This window comes from Temnothorax curvispinosus, unplaced genomic scaffold (assembly GCF_003070985.1).
Source record: "Temnothorax curvispinosus isolate PA1 unplaced genomic scaffold, ASM307098v1 QBEX01002449.1, whole genome shotgun sequence".
Classification (NCBI taxonomy): Eukaryota; Metazoa; Arthropoda; class Insecta; order Hymenoptera; family Formicidae; genus Temnothorax; species Temnothorax curvispinosus.
In genome coordinates, this window is record NW_020212229.1 from 96,110 (window position 1) to 114,783 (window position 18,674).

The 18,674-nt window shown below is 45.6% G+C and overlaps 1 protein-coding gene across 9 annotated transcripts in view; it reads right to left on the reverse strand.

The window, feature by feature from the left end:
• LOC112451652 (rho GTPase-activating protein 21) overlaps nucleotides 1-18,500 on the reverse strand; it is a 32,923-nt gene extending 14,423 nt beyond the window's left edge. For 4 of the 9 annotated variants that reach the window (XR_003040397.1, XM_025011416.1, XM_025011411.1 and 1 more), the window contains exons 1-10: nucleotides 16,254-16,353; nucleotides 14,628-14,689; nucleotides 5,707-5,898; nucleotides 5,381-5,620; nucleotides 3,492-5,148; nucleotides 3,037-3,123; nucleotides 2,186-2,389; nucleotides 1,986-2,063; nucleotides 1,405-1,522; nucleotides 422-532 (exon numbers count right to left, since the gene is read on the reverse strand). Coding sequence is in view for 8 of the 9 variants with exons in the window: in XM_025011416.1 (XP_024867184.1) it covers nucleotides 422-532; nucleotides 1,405-1,522; nucleotides 1,986-2,063; nucleotides 2,186-2,389; nucleotides 3,037-3,123; nucleotides 3,492-5,148; nucleotides 5,381-5,620; nucleotides 5,707-5,898; nucleotides 14,628-14,689; nucleotides 16,254-16,338 (2,834 nt within the window). In the remaining variant the exon portion in view is untranslated. Of the gene's footprint in view, nucleotides 1-421; nucleotides 533-1,404; nucleotides 1,523-1,985; nucleotides 2,064-2,185; nucleotides 2,390-3,036; nucleotides 3,124-3,491; nucleotides 5,149-5,380; nucleotides 5,621-5,706; nucleotides 5,899-14,627; nucleotides 14,690-16,253; nucleotides 16,354-16,505; nucleotides 16,645-17,838 lie in introns of those variants that run through there. The other 5 variants (XM_025011415.1, XM_025011417.1, XM_025011413.1 and 2 more) reach the window with 4 other exon arrangements.
• Between the last annotated feature and the right edge of the window lie 174 nt (nucleotides 18,501-18,674).

Consider the following 18,674-nt stretch of genomic DNA (forward strand, 5'->3'; position numbering starts at 1 on the left):
CAGTCTTGCAATACGTATGCATTAATTTCTCGCGAGTGGCGTTAGATAAGATATCCTTTCTTGTTTATTATTTCTACTGTGATAAGGGACATACGTCCACAGAGACATAAAATACGTCACATTCCTGTTCGTGGCACTAATATTAAAGTCATGTTGTCTATGTTATGCTGTTCTAGACTTCCTGAATAGATAGATATGTTCGTGTACAACTCTCATGCTTCTATCGACATTGCAACGCGATTATTCGTCACTCGCCACCGTTTACAGGCAGGTAAATGGCGCAAACGTACACATATATAGAAACGACGAGCGGATCGAGAGTGAGAGCGAGGACAAATGTACATTAGCTTAGAGGAGGAGATGCGGAGCATAGATAATGCAACTTTTTCCGTGCTTCTCAAACGGAATCTTTCGCCCTCACCGATGATGAGAGTTTCGATGTAAGGATGCAACCTGCGTCATATCTTCGAAGATGCGTCGCAAAGGCGTTATGTCGCTCGGAAATAACGGCGGCCGCCATCGTCTATGCGCACTGGAAACATGGACACGAACAGGTGCAGGCTTCGAGACATACTTACAATTAACACCTTCGAGCTAACAACGATATTACCACGTTGCTCCTCCGATAGGAAAATTGCGTAAATATTGTACAATAATTGCGTTATTCAATTGAGAGAAATTTCACAATTATTGTGCTAAGATAATTCCTCATAATGCAGCGTTCTTGCCGGCATAAAGATTCTGAATAATATTTGCACAAAAATTGAGAAATTTAATTTGAGGTTTAAATTTTGTACATTTTGACATTTTTTTAGATTTTAGAAGCAAAATCACTCCAGCACACTTCAGCATCGATATATAACAATTACATATAAGTGATATAAGCCGTCGTTCATTACATTTTACGTACGAGAAAGAATGCTATCTTTCGACGATCAATCCAGCAAGCACAGAATATGCTATAAATGATACATAATAAAATTCAAATGTATTTCTTAATTATTTCGCAATTTCTTTTAAAATTTAATTTTGCAAATATTCCGGCTAAGATAGTTTTTCATATTGCTGTCTTGCTGAAATACTATTTAGAAATAAATTGTGCAAATATTGATAAATATTTGCACAAAAGTTTAAATTTCTACTTATATGACGAAATCGGGATAAAATTGAGAATGCTGCAATTATGTCCCAATATTTGCAGCAACACTAATGAATCTTTTCCTATCGGGGTCGTTACTTCACCTCGCGCGAGCGAACCTTACGAGAAGCACGGGAGGGGAAAACGTGTTGTTGACGATATCTTTGTGTGTTCAAGGAAAGACAAATCGGTGGCTTAAAATCAGCACATTCGAATGTCATCGCGGCGTCAAGACTCAAGATGCGCGTATCAAAAGATTACTTTACTTTCTGTGAATGTGAACGGGTTCGGAATCGCTGAGCTCCAGATCGCTATCAACGTGCATTCGTTCGCCCCAGGTTGCCTTCAGATACGAAACCCGTCTGGTAGCACGATCCTCGTCACCTATTAAATTACGATTATATCGATTATAATGATTATAAACCTGTTTTCTCTTTTTGTTTCATGAAATTGTAATCGTAACGCTTTCTCTCTTTTAACATGTTTTGAAGTTTCGACATTAGGTTTATAATTATCACGAGTACTCGTTGATAAAGGCTTGAAATCGAAATATTCGACAAATAAATAACTCATTTGTTTAAGAAGATGTCGTTTAAAACTACAATACTGTTATGCTTCAATGTGCATGTAAAAACAATGGTCTCTTTTCAAATGGATTTCACGCTGAATCATAATAGCATTGTCAAGTGGAGATTTCTTTATATAACTGATTTATTACGTGCGAGAGAAGTTTCTGGTGCAAGTGCGCGCGCTTATAATTTCGATAAAACGCGTCCACATCGCGCTTAAAGCGTGCGTCGCAATAATTGCACGTAATGTTAAAAATATCCTCATCGTTCGAACTCACTGATCCGTGCATTCTTCTGTCGCCTAAGTACCGCAGCGTTATTGGTCGAGCCGTTGGGCGAAGAACCATTGACTGGTGCTGAAAGAGAAATCAATGGGACGATTATTAACGCTTTATGCTCGACCTTTATGTAACGTGGATATGTGTGAGTAGTGATGTATATCTGTAAAACGTAAGTGATAGCGGCCAAAGGGACTAACCGATTTGCAGTTTGGCCGACTGTAAATAATTGTCCTGATTGCGGTAGGCTTTATTGTTGTCCTCGGTGCTACCTTCCTCCTCGGCGGTCTGCCACGTATGCCTGGCGTTGCTCCGTGCCGCTGGACCGTTCGTAGCCTCCCAGGACTCCGCGCTGTTGCTGCGTGCTCTCAAACGCACTGATTCTGTCTCCATAGTAGGCACATCTGCTCGATTAAACGACGGGATTATTATAGCATCGTTACGGCGTATTATTATATTTCTTGTACAAACGACTGCTGATCAACATCTATCGCTTTGTTAATAACCAACGGAAGTAGAGTATAATATTATATATAGCGTGTGCGGCTGTGTTGTTGTCGCTATGTAGAAGCACCAGCGGATACGTCGTTGCTATTTTGAATTACCCACATATCATAAGAAGCTGGGCAACAAAAACGTCGGGTGCAAGGGGGCAGTTAATGTCCCCTTTGTGCATAATGTTACGTCGACAAATTCCGGTGTATCACGGCTTTATCCGATTACTTCCGCTTGGAAGCAATCTCGCGCGTCTCTTCCAAACACGGTTTTAAACGATAAAAATGAATTATTAAAACTAATTGCGATTTTATCTATGTTACGATTTTATCTATGTAGGGATAATAAACATGTACCTATTTTTGTCTTAGTTAGAGCGTGAGAAGCGGGTAAGGTGTATTAATTATTGTATCATCTATCATATTAACATTACATTATTAACGCCAAATCGTGATCGCGGTCCACACTGAATGCGAACGAATCACTGACAGCACAAGAGCGGCACAAGACGACAATGCACAAGCAGTATTCGATACAGCTTCTTAATTTTATCTACCTTTACTCTCTTTATAGTCGGCTGGTGGCTCGCAATGGATATGCTTGCTGCCTATAGGAATTATTCTGTTGCCTGTCAATGCTGCACCTAAACGATGACACTTGTTTACTGAGCATTGATCTGACAATTAGCATTATTAATTTGATCTAATCCTAATTAATCGTGAAATTCATAGCGATTACCATCGAAACGTCGGTCGATAGAAGTTTACACAATTCAATATTTGGGTTGATGCAAAAGTTTTGTCGTTTTTTCATGGAGTTTTGTGCTAAATAAAGTCATCCAAATTATTGCTTGAGGATTGAAAAGATTTCCTTAGATAAAGAAATAAATGTATTGAAGGCAGTAGCGATAATTTTGCTTGAATTTTGTTACAACTTTATCTGACAAATGTGACGCCAATCATTTCGCATCAATTTAACAGGAAAATGAAAAGGCGATTACATTGTGCTTACCAGTGTCAAGAGATTTCGTTTCTCTGGCCGGTAATCTTCTCGAGTCCTGGTTCTCGGCTTTCGACTCGAACTCTCGTTTTCGCACAGCTACATTCGGTACACTTCTCTTATTTGACAATCTGGACAATTCGCTCTTGTAAAGATTCGTTCGATCACCAGCGGGCTCATCCTCGTCGCTCAGCAAACGACCGGACTCGAACTGTTTAGCGCGTCTCGAGACGATCTGCAAGCCCTGCGGCGGTACCGGAAATCTGTCGTTGCCGGCTTTCTTGTCCGGTCCCGGGGAAGATGGTAGCGACGAGGAACCGTTTCGCGTCTCTTCTGACGTCTGTTGCTGATTTGTACTAATGTTCTCGTGTATTCTCGACAGGATGCTGACGAAACTACCTTTGCCAGCGCCTCGGTATTGCTGTTCCTTCGCGAGCTCGTTGTCATAGAGAAGCGATGGCGAGTAACAGTGATCTCCAGCTACAGACTGATTGTCTCCAAGTTGTTGATCGTTGCGCGGCTTCGAATACTCAGAGTTAGAGTCCACGTCCTTTATCCTCTGCACGCTCTGATTTGACGGCTTATTCAAACTCGTGACGGTCTTGGTAACGACATTCCTCTCTTGAGACCTTCTCGTAGGAGATTGCTGTCTCTGCTGTTGTTCATTCTGACCAGGCGGCCAGATTTGTCTCTGCAGCTTTTGCGGCCTTGCGTAGAATTCCCTCTGGATCACCGCGGATTGATCGATGTTCGGTAGCAGCGACGGCTCGACAGACCAACCGACGGGATAACTCGGCCGCCGGAGAAATTCCGCCTTCTGCTCGAAGCTCTTACGGAGTCTGTTCATAATGACGGAATCGTCGGAGCACTCGTTGCCGGTTAGAGTCGAATTTGAATCGTAGGGAGACATGCTGTCCTTGCTAGCGGCGGGCGACGAGTCCCGTCTCGATTCCATGCTCAATCTGCTGGACTCGCTCGATCTCAGCGCGTCGATGCTGCCGTAACTCGCCATCTCAGAATCAATGTTGCCGCTGCCCTCACTGGCTCGTCGAGCCACCATTCGCTTGATCGGCCGGTAGATCGGCACCTGCGGCTCTGCTTGCGAGACCGGATAACGTAACAAAGACGGCTGATAATAATGCTGTGGATGGTGCTCGCTGACGCGCACACGCTCGTAAATCGGATCGTTGATTCTGTCGTAGAGCTGTTCGTTGCTTGGCCGTGAGTACACCGACTCGGGCCGCGTCCTATCATACAGATCGTATTTCGAATCCAGGGACAATCGGCCGCTCGGTTGCACATTATCCTCACGCAGCAACTGCAATTTCCTCCCCGGAACTCGAGAGTCCTCCGAAAGATCGTATAATGCGCTTGCTTCCGAGATGCCTCTTCGTTGCTGCTGTTTCTGTTGCTGCAATGCGTTCGCGATTTGAGATTCCATAATCGGAAATTGAGACATCGTTGACGGCGACATCCTGCACATCGCTTCCTCTTGATGATTTGGACTCTCGGATGACGGTAGAGAACAAACCCAAGATTGTCGCGTTCTCGGCGATCCGCCCGGGATCATGCTGCTCATCGACTTGCGTTGTTTCTGCGATAGTCTCTCCGGGGAACGCAATCGCGGTCGTTGATTCGTTTCAGGATTATGCGCCGTATCGCCAAAGTACTAGAAAGTTTAGAAAGATATCCGTATTAATAATTGTTTGTTCTTCTTATCGTAGACGTATAAGAGCATGCGTGAAGAAAATATTGAATTGCGTTGGAAATTAAGTAAACTTGATAAATCAATAAACTGCGGCATCGCTAATAAAATATGAGCGCGGAAAATGAAGTAAGAGACAGGTGGCATTTTACGAGCAGAAAGCTGCCGCTCGTGGGAATGCAAAAATCTTCCGTACCCGTTGCAGAATGTCGTCCTCCTTGGAGACTACGAGGAGGCGTAGCCACGGTCCCGCTTGTTGAATGCGTTGCACTACGCTGGCGTACTGCTCACCCCGGGTAGGCGTCCCGTCGACGGAGACGACGCGGTCACCAGTGCGCAAACCTGCCTCAGCCGCCGGCGAATTCGCCCGCACCTGTTTCACGAAGATCGTGTCCATGGGCTCGTCGACCTTGGTCCGCTCGTGTCCCGGCAGCATCTGCAAACAACGCATAAGGGATCCACTTTCATTCTCGCTCGATTTCAGAGAGCCCCCTGCTTTACTCGCCGCTCGACGATACTCACGCAACAGGACTCGGGCGGATAGACGATGAAATGTCGCAGCGTGAATCCGTAGCCATTCTCGCTGCGCCGGAGCAGAAGGGTTCGAGGACCACGAGGAGGCGAGTTCTCCTTCTGAACGGATCTGGGAGACGCCGGATCTCCTGGACCAGGGCCCGAACTCGGCGCTGGTGGCGGGGGAGACGAGTGTCCTGCCTATATACAATTAATTAATCAATTCTCGATGAAACTCAACGATTTTTGTTAACTTAATAAACCTTTAGTTACACAAAAAAAAAGAAATATTAAATCAAAACTTATATACTCGTACTTACATACATACATTTTCAATAATCTATAATCTTTTCTTATAAGAATTTCAACTGTTTATTTAACTTCTTTTCTTGATTGAACTATATAAATGAGTTTATTCAAGTTTCCTTTGTTTAACACAATAGATCTCATTTCAAGATTATAAATGTTTGCGTATATACGAGTATATAAGTCTTGATTTGACACTTCTTTTTTTTCTGCGTATGCCAAAAATTTCAAAAGCGCCAATTAAGAATATATTAAAAATACATCTGATATATCCTCGGATATATCAGACGTCTTTAAAAGTCTTAAAATTAAAATGACTAATGAATACAGTAAATATATTTTCCAAGTACTTCATTGAAGAAACGTTAACTCTTCCTTCTTTTTTTTCTTCCAAGATGTTATAGAATTACAATTGTATTTGCTATATTATTTTGTTTTCCACCTGTTTAGACGGTTCATTTTTTCTGAGTGCTCCAAATCACTTGACTACTCCATTATCTTGATCTCTCGCTCAACGTTAATGATAAGCACACTCTAGCAAGACGAGCGAATCGCAAAAATATACACGTATCTTGCATATGTCGCGAGATTTCCAATACACGCAATCACGAGTGTTAATAGCTATCATCGCTTCGAATAGCTAACAAACAACGCATAGTTATCAAATATTGAAGGCCAGATTAGGTTCGAATTACCGAAATAGAATTCCGAATTCACGCGCGAACTGTATATTTGCGGAACATCGATCAAGTTCCTTCTCGTTATTCTCTCTCTCTCTCTCTCTCTCTCTCTCTCTCTCTCTCTCTCTCTCTTGACTTGTAGTCTAGGTAGGCCGACTAATACTAGGAAAGTCGATGCAACGCGAAAACGCGACAGACAGACTCGTGGATATCCGCCAAGAATTATTCCAAGCCGACTCCGCGAGGCGGAGGCGGCGGAGAGCTGGAGAGACGTTTAGCGCGTTCTCGTTCTCTATCGCGGGGCGAGTTGAGTAAAATTTGGCGAAACGCCAAAAAATACGCGGCTCCGGTTCGCTATAATCGTATACCTATAGGATTGAGACAAGCGAAAATCGCTTTGCTCAAAGTGAAATCACAGGAAGCGAGCACAGGGATGGAAACAGGACATCTATCTCCGAGATAGAGAAGAAATCGATTACCGACAAAAGTCCAACATATACAAGACTTCAAAGCGCTAAAGCCTCGAAAAGGCAGAGATTAAAGACGTCTTTCCTTCAAAGACAAACGAACGTTTCGAATTCTTTCTTTTTTTAATTTACGAAATAGCAGGATAACAGCCTTTGCACAATGCTAGGCAACAGGCAATAAGAACAGGGAATAGAAATCAGAAATCATGTATAAATGCAGAATAAAGAGTGACACAGGCAATAGACACAGAGTTTCCGTCACGTTGGAAATTCTGTTCCTATTGCCTGTTGCCTGACATTGTGCAAGGGGCTTAACTCATGGCGAAAATATAATTTATCTCAAATATAGGAAAATGAGATAAAACAAGATACACTAAAAACTAAAACAAGCAGTCGACGAAGCGACGATAAGACGGCAATCAGCGGCGTTTCGCGGTTTTCCGCGTTATCTAATCCGCTCGGATGCATTTCGGACGCGTGCGGAGTCGCGCGTATCAACGCCCGACGGTACCTTTTCGAAACTTCAGTCGATAGCATCTTCTTTTTTATTCAGCCGTCCTGTCCGATAGTCACGAATAACGCGATGCGCGCGGCAACGCGACGCCAATACGAATAAAGGGAATCGATAATATCGAAATTTTTGTCGCGGTACCGCATACCGAAGTGACTTGCGTATACCGCTCCGTTATTATTGTCTCGTGCCGCGCGGTTTTCCGGTATTTCGCAGGCGAGCGAAGTCGGTCGATCGGATGTTCCTGCAATGCATGGAAAACAGATCGCGCGGACGTGAGCGAGCGTCGCGATGACGATGTAGGTCAGAAGAGAATAGGCGTTGTCAACGGCAAGTGGGTCACCAAACCGTACAGAGTGCGGAACGACACGGTCAATAATTACGTGGACACACGTTTGTGTCGCGGCGTCTTCGGACACGCGTGTGTCCTGCCCCCCCCCCCCCTTCCTCGCCGCCCGACCTTCTGGTCACGCATCGTAAATCGCGACGTACATACTACATACGTTCAATATACGCTCGCGCTCGCGAAACACGTCTTGCTCTCGGGACAGGATGGAAGTCGGCGAGGACGGGGGGAACGGGCAGGTCAGGAAGAGAGGTATTTATGTATGCATACATTGAAATCCACTTGCGAGAAGAGGGAACGCCATCACGCAAGGTCGCGAGTACATTAACGAACTCATTTTCTCACCCTCGAATCGACGATGTTATGCACAAAAGCTTCATCGTGTGTGCTGTCGAACAACACGTTTATATGGCATTCGCTCGACGCGACACAGAAAAAAAGAAGTGTCAAATCAAAACTTATATACTTGTATGTACGTAACAATCTGTAATCCTTTTATAAGAATTACAACTTTTCATTTCAACTTTTTTTTCCTTGAACTATATAAAACTATATAAAACTTCGTTTACCTGTAGTATAAGTGACTTCGTTGAAGTAAGTTTATAATTTCACTTCAAGATTATAGATTGTTGCGTATACATACGAGTATAAGTGTTGATTTGACACTTCTTTTTTTTTCTGTGGATATTGTGTCAAATATTCGACTAGAAATATCGCTATTGCGTTACCGGACGCGTCATTCGTAAACTGCAATTTGGAGACGATTTCTCCTTCATGAGCATACAATCGTTTATCTTTTCCAACTTTTACTTTTATAATTAAACTTCAATCAAATCTCTCTTGATCACTCTGCTTGGAATTAACTGAAGAATAGGATCCTGTTTTTTTTTTAATTCATCAAAAGCCTCTTATCGTCCTTCGTTAATCATTCGAGAGTCATAGGTGCTTCAAAGAAATTTTTTTCTGGAAAGAAATTGATTTCAAATCGGCTGAAGAAGGGAATATCATCTCGTCGTCTTTGAGAACGCGCGGAGGGAAGATTCTTTTGGAGAATCTCCTTCCTTAGATCCCGCAGAAACCTCGCCTAAAGTTTTAATCAGCCGTTAACCGATCGCAAACCGGTTCACGCCAACGCTCGCGTGGGGCTCCGATCTTCGATTCGAGGTCTGTTATCCTTTTCGCTGACCGCGACGCTCGCCATTTCCGCCTTCGCCAACGAGCACGACGCGCCGACGGCGCGCAGTTCCGACATCGATAACGTCGAGTTCCGGGGAGCGTTACGGCCGTTTGTTTACCATTTCAGAGAAATATCGAGTCGACGGTCGTTGTATGAGCGGAACGAGTGCGATCTTCATATTCACGATATTAAAAACAGGATGCGGTAATAAACGATTCTCTCGTTCGCTCGCTTTTCAAGGAAGAAAACGTGATTGGAATGTTCTTGTTTTCTCGAATGGATCGGCCAAATTTCATCCTCGACTCCAATCGCGAACAATACGCGATAATTGTATTCTCCTGTCGCTCACGCCACGCGACAACTATTCTCATTTCGCATGCCAATCGCCGCGCACTATTCGCGAGCGTTTTCCTTGTATCAGTGTTAATACGATTCAGCACGTCCCGCGTGCAAGTGGCTTACGTAATTCCGTTTTACCGGCGACTCTTACATAAGAAGCAACTCCGATCGACGACCGATAGGCGATTTCCAACTTTTCCAATGAAAAATGGGAATTTCGCTGGAATTTCGACGTTAGACAACCATTTGTTTTTGACGTGTGATATTGATTTATTTTGTTACATTGATCTAATTGTATATTGATCAATCGCTCGCTCAATCCATATACGCATGGATTGTGTAGTCGCCGATCTTTGAAATGAAAATAAAAAAGGATCTCGCGGACACATACCGAGCCGCGCAGTTTCCTTTTCGGCGTCGCGGACGTGCCTCGAATCGAGGCGAGCACGAGCCTTAAACGCGTCGCGTTTAAAAAGTGGAATGCTTCATCCATGGCGATGCGACCTCGCCGAAAGAAAATGAAAAGGAGAACTGACTGGAGGGAAAGAAACTCGCGGCTCTACCGTGAGTGAATGAAAAGCGAGAAGTGAAAGAAGTGCGGGAAAGGATCTCACACGCATCTCCGGGAACTCGCGCCTCTCGCGAGAGATTCGTTTTGTCGCCGAGCGTGAAATCGGCTAATCTAGCAGGACAAGAATATCACATCCGGCTGCAAACGTATACAATCTTTGAGAGTCTCCGAGCCGGTTGAATAAACACGTAATCAATCGTGCAATTTTTCAAAATGTTACTCGAAACCTTTTTTCAGGAATAGAGGATGGATATCTTTAAAAGGTCAGCCATAGCCCGCTAAATGCTTAATGCCACCCAAGATCCGTGCCCTACATTTCTAATTTTAGTATCGAAAAATCAATTTTACTGAAAAATTGATAAGAGATATGTTTTTTATTTCAACGACATTTACGCTCTTCGCTCTGTCAAAAGCGTCTTTGGTGTCTCAAAGAAAAAAACCTCGTCGAGCAGATTTCGCATCGTACGTAGTGTCGGTCGACTTATCCGTGGATCAATCGAGTGTGAAACTCATCGCGAGGGATGACGGACGAGTCTTCTCTTACGGATTAATTTTCCGCGGCATGCACTAACGGGTATGCCATCGTCGTCGCGATCGACATCTTCTTATCCCCGGCGTCTTCGTCGCCGAGTTGAATGTCAGGTAAGGAGACGCTGCACGGCTCGTCCGCGCGAATCTTCACGCGATTTATCTATCGGGACGTGGACTCCGAGTCGGAGTCGCTGAACGTCACGTCGTCGTTGTCGTCGTCGTCGTCATTCGCGATACCATAACCGGCGCGATGGTCACGGCAATACTGCCGCGACCGACTACCGTCAACGGCGGCCCAACCATGGGAAATTCGCGAACACGATGCGCATTACTCCCTCCTGACGACGTCGCGTCATCGTTATCGTCACCTCCTACAAAACATAGCGATAGCCGTCGGCGATAGCCGCTACCGCGGCACGCGCGTTTTCGAGCCGTCCGCCACCGGTGACCGACGGCTCGACCTCTCTCGGCGCGACGCGTCGCTCTTATCTCGCTCCTCTCTCCGATGGAATTTTCTTCTTCTCCTTTCGCGGATATCCGTCGCTCTTGGAACACAGTGCCGGAGTACCATACTCTGTCGACTTCTCCTTCTTTGCTTAGTTAGATGATCCACCCTTTTAATTCCATTAACTCTAGAACCGGCAGAAATCACACAGCGTGGATCTCCCAGACCCAGACAAAACTTTGCTTGCTCGGAAAATTTTCTATTTTCGACATTTAGTTTTAACTTTATGACTTGACAAAACGGTATTAAAATCCATTAGACATATTCCTAAGTTTCAGAGCTTCAAACTAAAAAAAATATAAGTCCAAAAATATTTATCTGAACTATACAGCTTATCAAAGTTGCATGGGTCTCCTAGATCCATGGTGTGTTTTCTGGATGCTCTGGAAGATGTGTTCTAAAGTTAATGTTGTCGATTGTTGTTTGGCTTCGGTGATCGAACGCGAATCGGTTATACATATTTGACGCGACATGAAAAAGCTTCTCGGATGTGGTCTGTCATTGGCATCGGTACAGGATATAAAAAGACCAATGAGTCTTCGCCTCTCGTTCAGTGAAAATAAGAAAAAAAAGAACATTTCTATAAAGTAAAGTTTGACATAAAGTTTCAAGGTTGAAAACAAGAAATTTGCCGAAATATTTTTTATCAAAATGATTTGTGTGAAAGCGTCTGCGTGCGTCATAACGATAAGTTTAATGGAGGTTGCGGTCGAATTCGTGACACAGCGAGAGACGACACTCACGGTCGAAAACGCGAAAGTTCGCCATCCGCGAAAGTTAAACCGGTCGATCAATTCTTCGATCGCAGGTTCCCTGCGAGACCCCCGTCGATTTTGCCGCTGAAACACCGCGATATACCGATTGCTGAAATAAAATACTCGTCGTAAACCGAAGGAGACATTTTTGACGCAAAATTTTATAGGAAAATGAAAACCCAAGATCCATTATATTCATTTTCAATAATAGATAGGAAGAAGTAGAAGTAGAAAGAACTCCAAGTTTCGAAAGAAACGTTTAATTTGAATGTATAATGGAGAAAATAAAACTTTCAATCGAACAACTCGTTTGCAGCCAGAATCGCATTGCGAGCAAAAGTTTTCCAGAGTCGTGTAATATGCAATCTTCACGTTTCTCTTTTTTTTCTGGATATACGCGGTTAAAGCGATTTCGAAATCGGTTTCTCGATTGAGAACGAGATGTGGTCAAAGACTGTTGCAAAATTACAGGATGCGTCTTCTTAATTTTCTTATTTTGTCGACCGTTACGTTATGCCTTTTGCTCCATACGTGAATGACGACGCGACTCATCAAGTTCGCAAGATCGAATCGATAACCGCTCGAACGCGCGATCGCCTCGGAAGCACGAGGAGAACCGCGTCCCTATATATGTTAAAAACGAATTGCGGAATGACCGCCTTGAACGTTTCTCACTCCGTTTCGATGAAAAGAGCCCGGCAACGGGCCACTTTCGCGAACGTGCGCAATATTTTGCACGCGAGCAGAGGCAGTCGATCGGCACGAGTCGTTGTCTGCATGCTTTTTTTTCAAACCGCATTACGTTACATTTTCTAAACTCGGAATGAAACGGAACGAAACGAATGCAGCCCTGTGGATCGAAATTTCTATTGAAAGAGAAAACAGAGTGGGCGGGCGGGGAAGACGCAGAAAGCGCGGTATCCAGAATCAAATTAGAGAGGTGAGAGTGGAGCGAGAACAACTGATTAATTAGCGTTGCATGACGGTCGCATCTGTCTCGGGTCTCAAGAATGCCCTTTCTTTTCCCTGGAGATCGTGACTTCCGAACGAGGACGCGCTCGCGAAGAACTCGCTCTTTCCATGACGAGCTGATACAAGCGAGACGACGTTGCGACTTAATCGTTAATTTAATCGTAATTTAGTTATAAGTGCGCGAGACGTCGCATGAATATGGAACACTTTACACATTTCACGAGTTTGTTCAACGAGTCCTGCGAGAATAAATGCGAAAAAACCTCCTATCCGATTCTACATCTCAAGTTTTCAGCTAGATTAAATCTCATTAACTTTGGACGTGGTCGTCGAGATTGCCCTTTACGACAGGATGTCCTCTTCTTTTTCTCGAAGATGGAGCCTGTTTTCTTTTTTTTTTCCCCCCCCCCAATAAGACCACGCACGCACGACACTATCCGGCCGTGTTGGCCGGATTTGCGTCATCGTAAGCAGATTCAGACGCACACGGTGGGTGGACTAATCGGGGAAGTAAGTAATCGATGAGCAAGCATTGTGGCGAGAGAGCGCGCGTAATGCTACGTTGTGCGTGATTATGCCACGGGTCAACGCGGGACAAACTTAAGTAAGCGCTTTGAAGAAGATTACCTCTGGTAAGAGGCAGAACAATACAAGTAACCGCGCTACCTGCATTATAGCTACTGCAAAATGAAAACGCGCGAAATAAAACACACAGTATGAGAGGGTCGAGACTGTGAACCGCAAAAGAGTTTCAAAGTTTTATGAAGAGAATCTCTTACAAAGTAAACGTCTCTTCTCTCCTAAGTGACGATCGCAAATTTATTTGCGCGTCGTGCTGAAGTGACGCGACGCCCTCGCAATAGTCCGCTTCACAAGATTTTTCGTTAAACGAGTGGGAGCGCAGAGGCAAGGGTATTCGGGGAAATTTTCGTATAACAGTGCTCTATGACTTTAAAGCCGGGTAGGCTTTATTTGCTCTCCGGTATAACACACTCGGTGAACTATTTTTAAGCTGCTTATTTACGCAAACTGCCATCGCGCGCGCGCGCGCGTGCATTTACCGTTCTCGGAGCATACACATACACACATTTTCTCTCTCTCTCTCTCTTTTGGGATGGTTTACCAAAAATCTTAAGGAATTCTCGACATGATCAGGCATCGTGATTTATTTCTTCAAACGAGAAGCGTTTAGTTCGTGATAAGTGGCCGTCAAATCCTGTGAAGCTCATCGATTTTCCGAAATGTACTATCCGTAACCGCGATGAGTCTGTCGACGATAGCCATGCCGTCAGCGAATCACGTGGTGACGATCTATACTATTCGTTTCTCGAGCACGGAGCACGCCAGGACCTCTCGGAAACGCGTTGTTGACGTCGACGTCGTCGATGCAAAACCGGGCGCTCCGGAAAATCGAACCTCGCCGACTTGTTTCTCGCCAGGACGCGTTTCACGGAGTAATCCGTCGGCGGTGAGGACGAAAATGAGAGCCGCTGCTCGCGAGCTGAGTGCGGCGGCAGTGCGGTCAATGTCAGAGCGCGGAATGCATTCCGATCTAAAAATTCACGCTCCCGCGGGAAAGACGATCGAACGAGCAGCCACGTGGTCGATTCTCGACGGCCACGGAGATGTGTGACATCGGCCAACTCGTTCGCCTCCCTCGCGGCTCGGCTCCGCGACTTTTCTAAAATTATCGAATTTTGCGTTGCGCGAGGACATCGCTAATCGGCGACTCAATCTATTTGGCGATTAACGTGGCGAAACGTCACTTACCCCGTGTGGCTGCCTGACGAAGCCCCGGTGGTTATTTCGGTCGTCAGCCATTGCACCTTGTCCTGAAACCAGCCAATACAGCGAGATTAGACGCGAAGGTATTGCCGTAAGAAAAAGCATGATAGAAAAAAAAAATAAAATTAATTTAAATTTCGCGATCATTCGATAAGTCTTGCCTATCTTCGAAAAGATCGTCAAGTTATACGGTAAATTTTACCGAACTTTTCGCGCGATTTAACGGTTTCACGTGCAAGCAGGAGATAGTAATGCAATAATGCTCCGTTTTTTCAGCCTCTTTCAAGCGATTTTACTTCGCGCAAGATCGATTAGCAATCAACGACGTATCCTCGTCAGCGATTCTCTCCATTAAGTCGCGACCGGCCGACTACCTACTCTGACCTCGCGCGATCGCGGGACTCGTCGTTCCCGTTCTTGAACGACATCTTGGCATCCGCAGAATTAACGTCATTAAGCGAATTGACGTGGTTTCACGCGAGAAACGAAAGGTATCGTGTGCGCTCGCTCGCACGCACGCACACGTCTGAAAACATTCTTATCGCAGACTATCATTGGAGCCGATCGGTGACGTGTTGTGGGACAAGACGTTAAGGGGCGTCGTAGGACGGGTCAGCGTGAAATTTTCCTTCGACCGCAAGCAAGACGCAGGTATAACGACGATGTTTATTATCTGCCGGAGCCGAGCGTGCGTATCCGCGCGCTCGAAACGGTATACCAATTGAAGACAGTCGTACCAGACCTGGCTGGTAATTACTCTGAAACGCGGTTGACTCCCCTCGCAACGGGTGTTCGCGGTTTCTGGATTTTTTGTTGTTGTTGTTTCTGTTTTTTTGCCGCTTCACGTCGAAGACGTGCGAGACGAAATTGTCGATTCGCCGCAACTGCACCGTCTGCACCGCGCGTCCGATTGGAAGGAGATCGCGAGATTCGCTCGCAAAAAGCGATCCGTCATTACCAAGACTCCGGGAGCGGCCTCGTTTGCTCCACGCGATTTTCCACGTGACGCTGAATCGCGCGATTGAGATCGGGACGAGATCGTCTCGAGCTTATCGTGAATTTTGACCGAGAGAGCACATACGTACACATATACACCCGCATATACATGCCGCACCCATCGTGCGATAATTTCGATCGATGCGAATGCGCTTACGATCGAAAACGGAACGGCTCAAGCCGAGCGACTAGCGAGCGAAATAATAACGAAAATGGAAAGCACGCGCTCCGATGTTATCCCGAGGTAAAATACTGAGTTTCTTGCGAGAACTTTTGTACAGCTTGGCCGCTTGAAAGGCGAATACCTCTCGCGGCATGTCGTGTTTTATGTCGGAATATATATCGGCACATAAAATATGAAATATCTCGTAAAGCATTGATTTTTCTGGCGGTCCGCCTCGATATTTTTGCCTGGAGAAACAAGGAAAATCAATGTAGAAAAATCGTATCAAAATACAAAATCTGATTTAAGTGTTTCAAATTTCGATTTAAATTTTGTAAACCATGATATTTACATAAATCCAAATAATTTCTTATTTACCTTTTGGTAAAAAACAACAGAGATATTTCAAGTGATTAAATTAGGTGAGAATTCCTTTGCATGTGATAATATACCTAACAGTATAGATTTGTTTTTTATCGCTGCGCTGAACCGTGCTATAGAGCTTTCCTTCTCGCTTTCGTCAAATTTCACAAACATATACCTATTTCACAGATTTCACTTCAAGCACAAAGAGTGTACGTAAGTTTTAGTTTTAGCTATTAAAAAAAAAACCCGGAAAAATCCAACAATAAATTGCATTATCATGGTACATGAAACAGCTGAAAAACGCGAGTGCGCAAAATGTTGAACGCTTTCGATCCTACCGCTCGCTTCTGCTCGCCTCGAAATCGCCCGTTCGAAAACGCGACGTTGGACGCTTGTAATCAGCGCGATTAATAGCCGCGTCACGCACGTGCCTCCGATGCATTCTACGTGCGTGTATGCGCGTGCACACACGTGTGCCTGCCGCGCGATCTTGGCCGGCTCGTTTATTATTGCGGGGCGACATCCATCATCATGGATCGCTTCCGATAAACTGTCCTCGGTTACCGCGCGCGTCGAACGATCGCCTTCCCCAGCAAGTCGTACCGTGCCAAATGCGTGCTCTCGCGTTGTCCGTGCTTGTCGTTTCCTAGAAACTTTAATCGGAAAGCGAAAAACCACTGTTCGCGCCGATCGACAACTGTAAGATCTGTATATGCGCACGCACGTGCATAAATATCTTATTTTACGTAAAATCTGAGAAGAAAATCTTACGACTTAAAGTTTCTCGATTCCGACAATTACTAACACCTTTCCGCGATAGCATTATGCGTAAAATGGAATTGTATACAAGTGTGAACGCATCGAGCTAATAGCGTTTTCTACTGGGAAAACTAGCGCAACATGTTTTCAGTGCTTAATGTTCTACTGTGTTTAATTTGACAAAAATTTCTGTCAATAGAACATTAAACACTGAAAATACGTGAACTGATTTTCACAATTGGAGCAATAAAATTGCACTCAGTGTGCACCAATGTTGCGCTAGTTTCCCTAATAGAAAACGCTATAAGAAAAGCGTTCAAACAAGACATACCGGTGGTATTGTTTTTCACGGAGGAGCGTCCGACTGTCCTATCTTTAGAACTTGTTAAAAGTACTATCTTGGACAGATGTTAAACGCGAGTCTCCCATAACGAAACAGCACCCAGGAGATAAGAGAGTCGTGTTCCTTGGAAAATTGCTGAAAACTCGAGCACCAGGGGTTCCCCTCTCTCTTTCTCTCTCTTCTCTCTCCCTCTTTCTTTTTCTCTCCACGTTGTTGACGCGCGAGGTCGGGATTTAGATCGGGATCTAGATCGCGGCGGCGCGGCGCTTAGGAGTTTGATGCCCCGATTCGAGGTTTCGAGCGAAACGCGCCAATGCTCGTGCCGTATGTTGGGGCACGCAGGGTTCGCGTAAACGGAGTAACGCGTCATGGTCGCGCGTCGGACGCGCGATGCAACGGCAATAGGGCCGAGAGGAACCGCGAGGAACAAGACGAGACGAGAGGTGTGGTGGAGGGCGGGGACATAGGGGGCCCCGAGTTGAGGTGAATCGCGCGCGAGGCCGTCTCTCTCTCTCTCTCTCTCTCCCCCTCTCTCTCTCTCTCTCACTCTCTCCCGCGGTGTAACGTACCTAACGCAGGGTATATCACGCGCTGTTAGCAATTGTTCGTAGCGCCTCCGCTGGCCTACGAAGACGCGAGGCGCCTCTTCTCATCCGCGTCCGACGACGTTGCGCCGAGAGACCGACGTAGCCTCGCGCGACCGGAGCGTCTGAAGACGTTCGACGGCGCATCGGCGACGAGCCGCCGTTCCAGGATGCATTATAACTTTTCCTGTTCTTCTTGCGTCTTCCTGGCTCTCCTTCTCGCTTTCTCTCTCCCTCTGCCTCTCTTCTTTTCCTCCGTCTCACTCTATCTATCCTTCGTGCTCTTCCGTGCCGAACACTCCGACACGGGGGAAGGGGACAACCAGGGAGGGGGGCCCTCAATTCTGTGACACTAGGGAGACGCACATGATACAGCTACCGCGGCTCCGGCCTGCACACCGTGGGCCCTAACACGAATCTCTCGTATCCCGGCCACGTCGTTGCGAGGAAACTACGTTACGTATGAGGCGCGCGACGATTATCTTCTTGGCACTGTGACTCGTTAATGACGACGAACGTAGGCCGCCGCGCTAGTAACATGGCCAGACCAGACTGGAACGGCCAGGAACGGCTTCGAAGTACTCCGAACGTCCGAACTCCGAATGCACCGAGAACCTTCCCCCCTGGCGCGAGTATCCGCACTATCCGCTCCGCTTCCCTCCAGATAGAGGCGCCACAGCCGTCGCTTCTTGTCGCTTCCTCCTTTCTCTGGTCGAGGAAAGAAGGCCTCGACCCGCCATCTGTCGACGACTTCCGTAGACTTAGCAGACAGATATTTCTTATTTTTTATTATTGCAATTATTTGGGAATTGTTTAGCCAA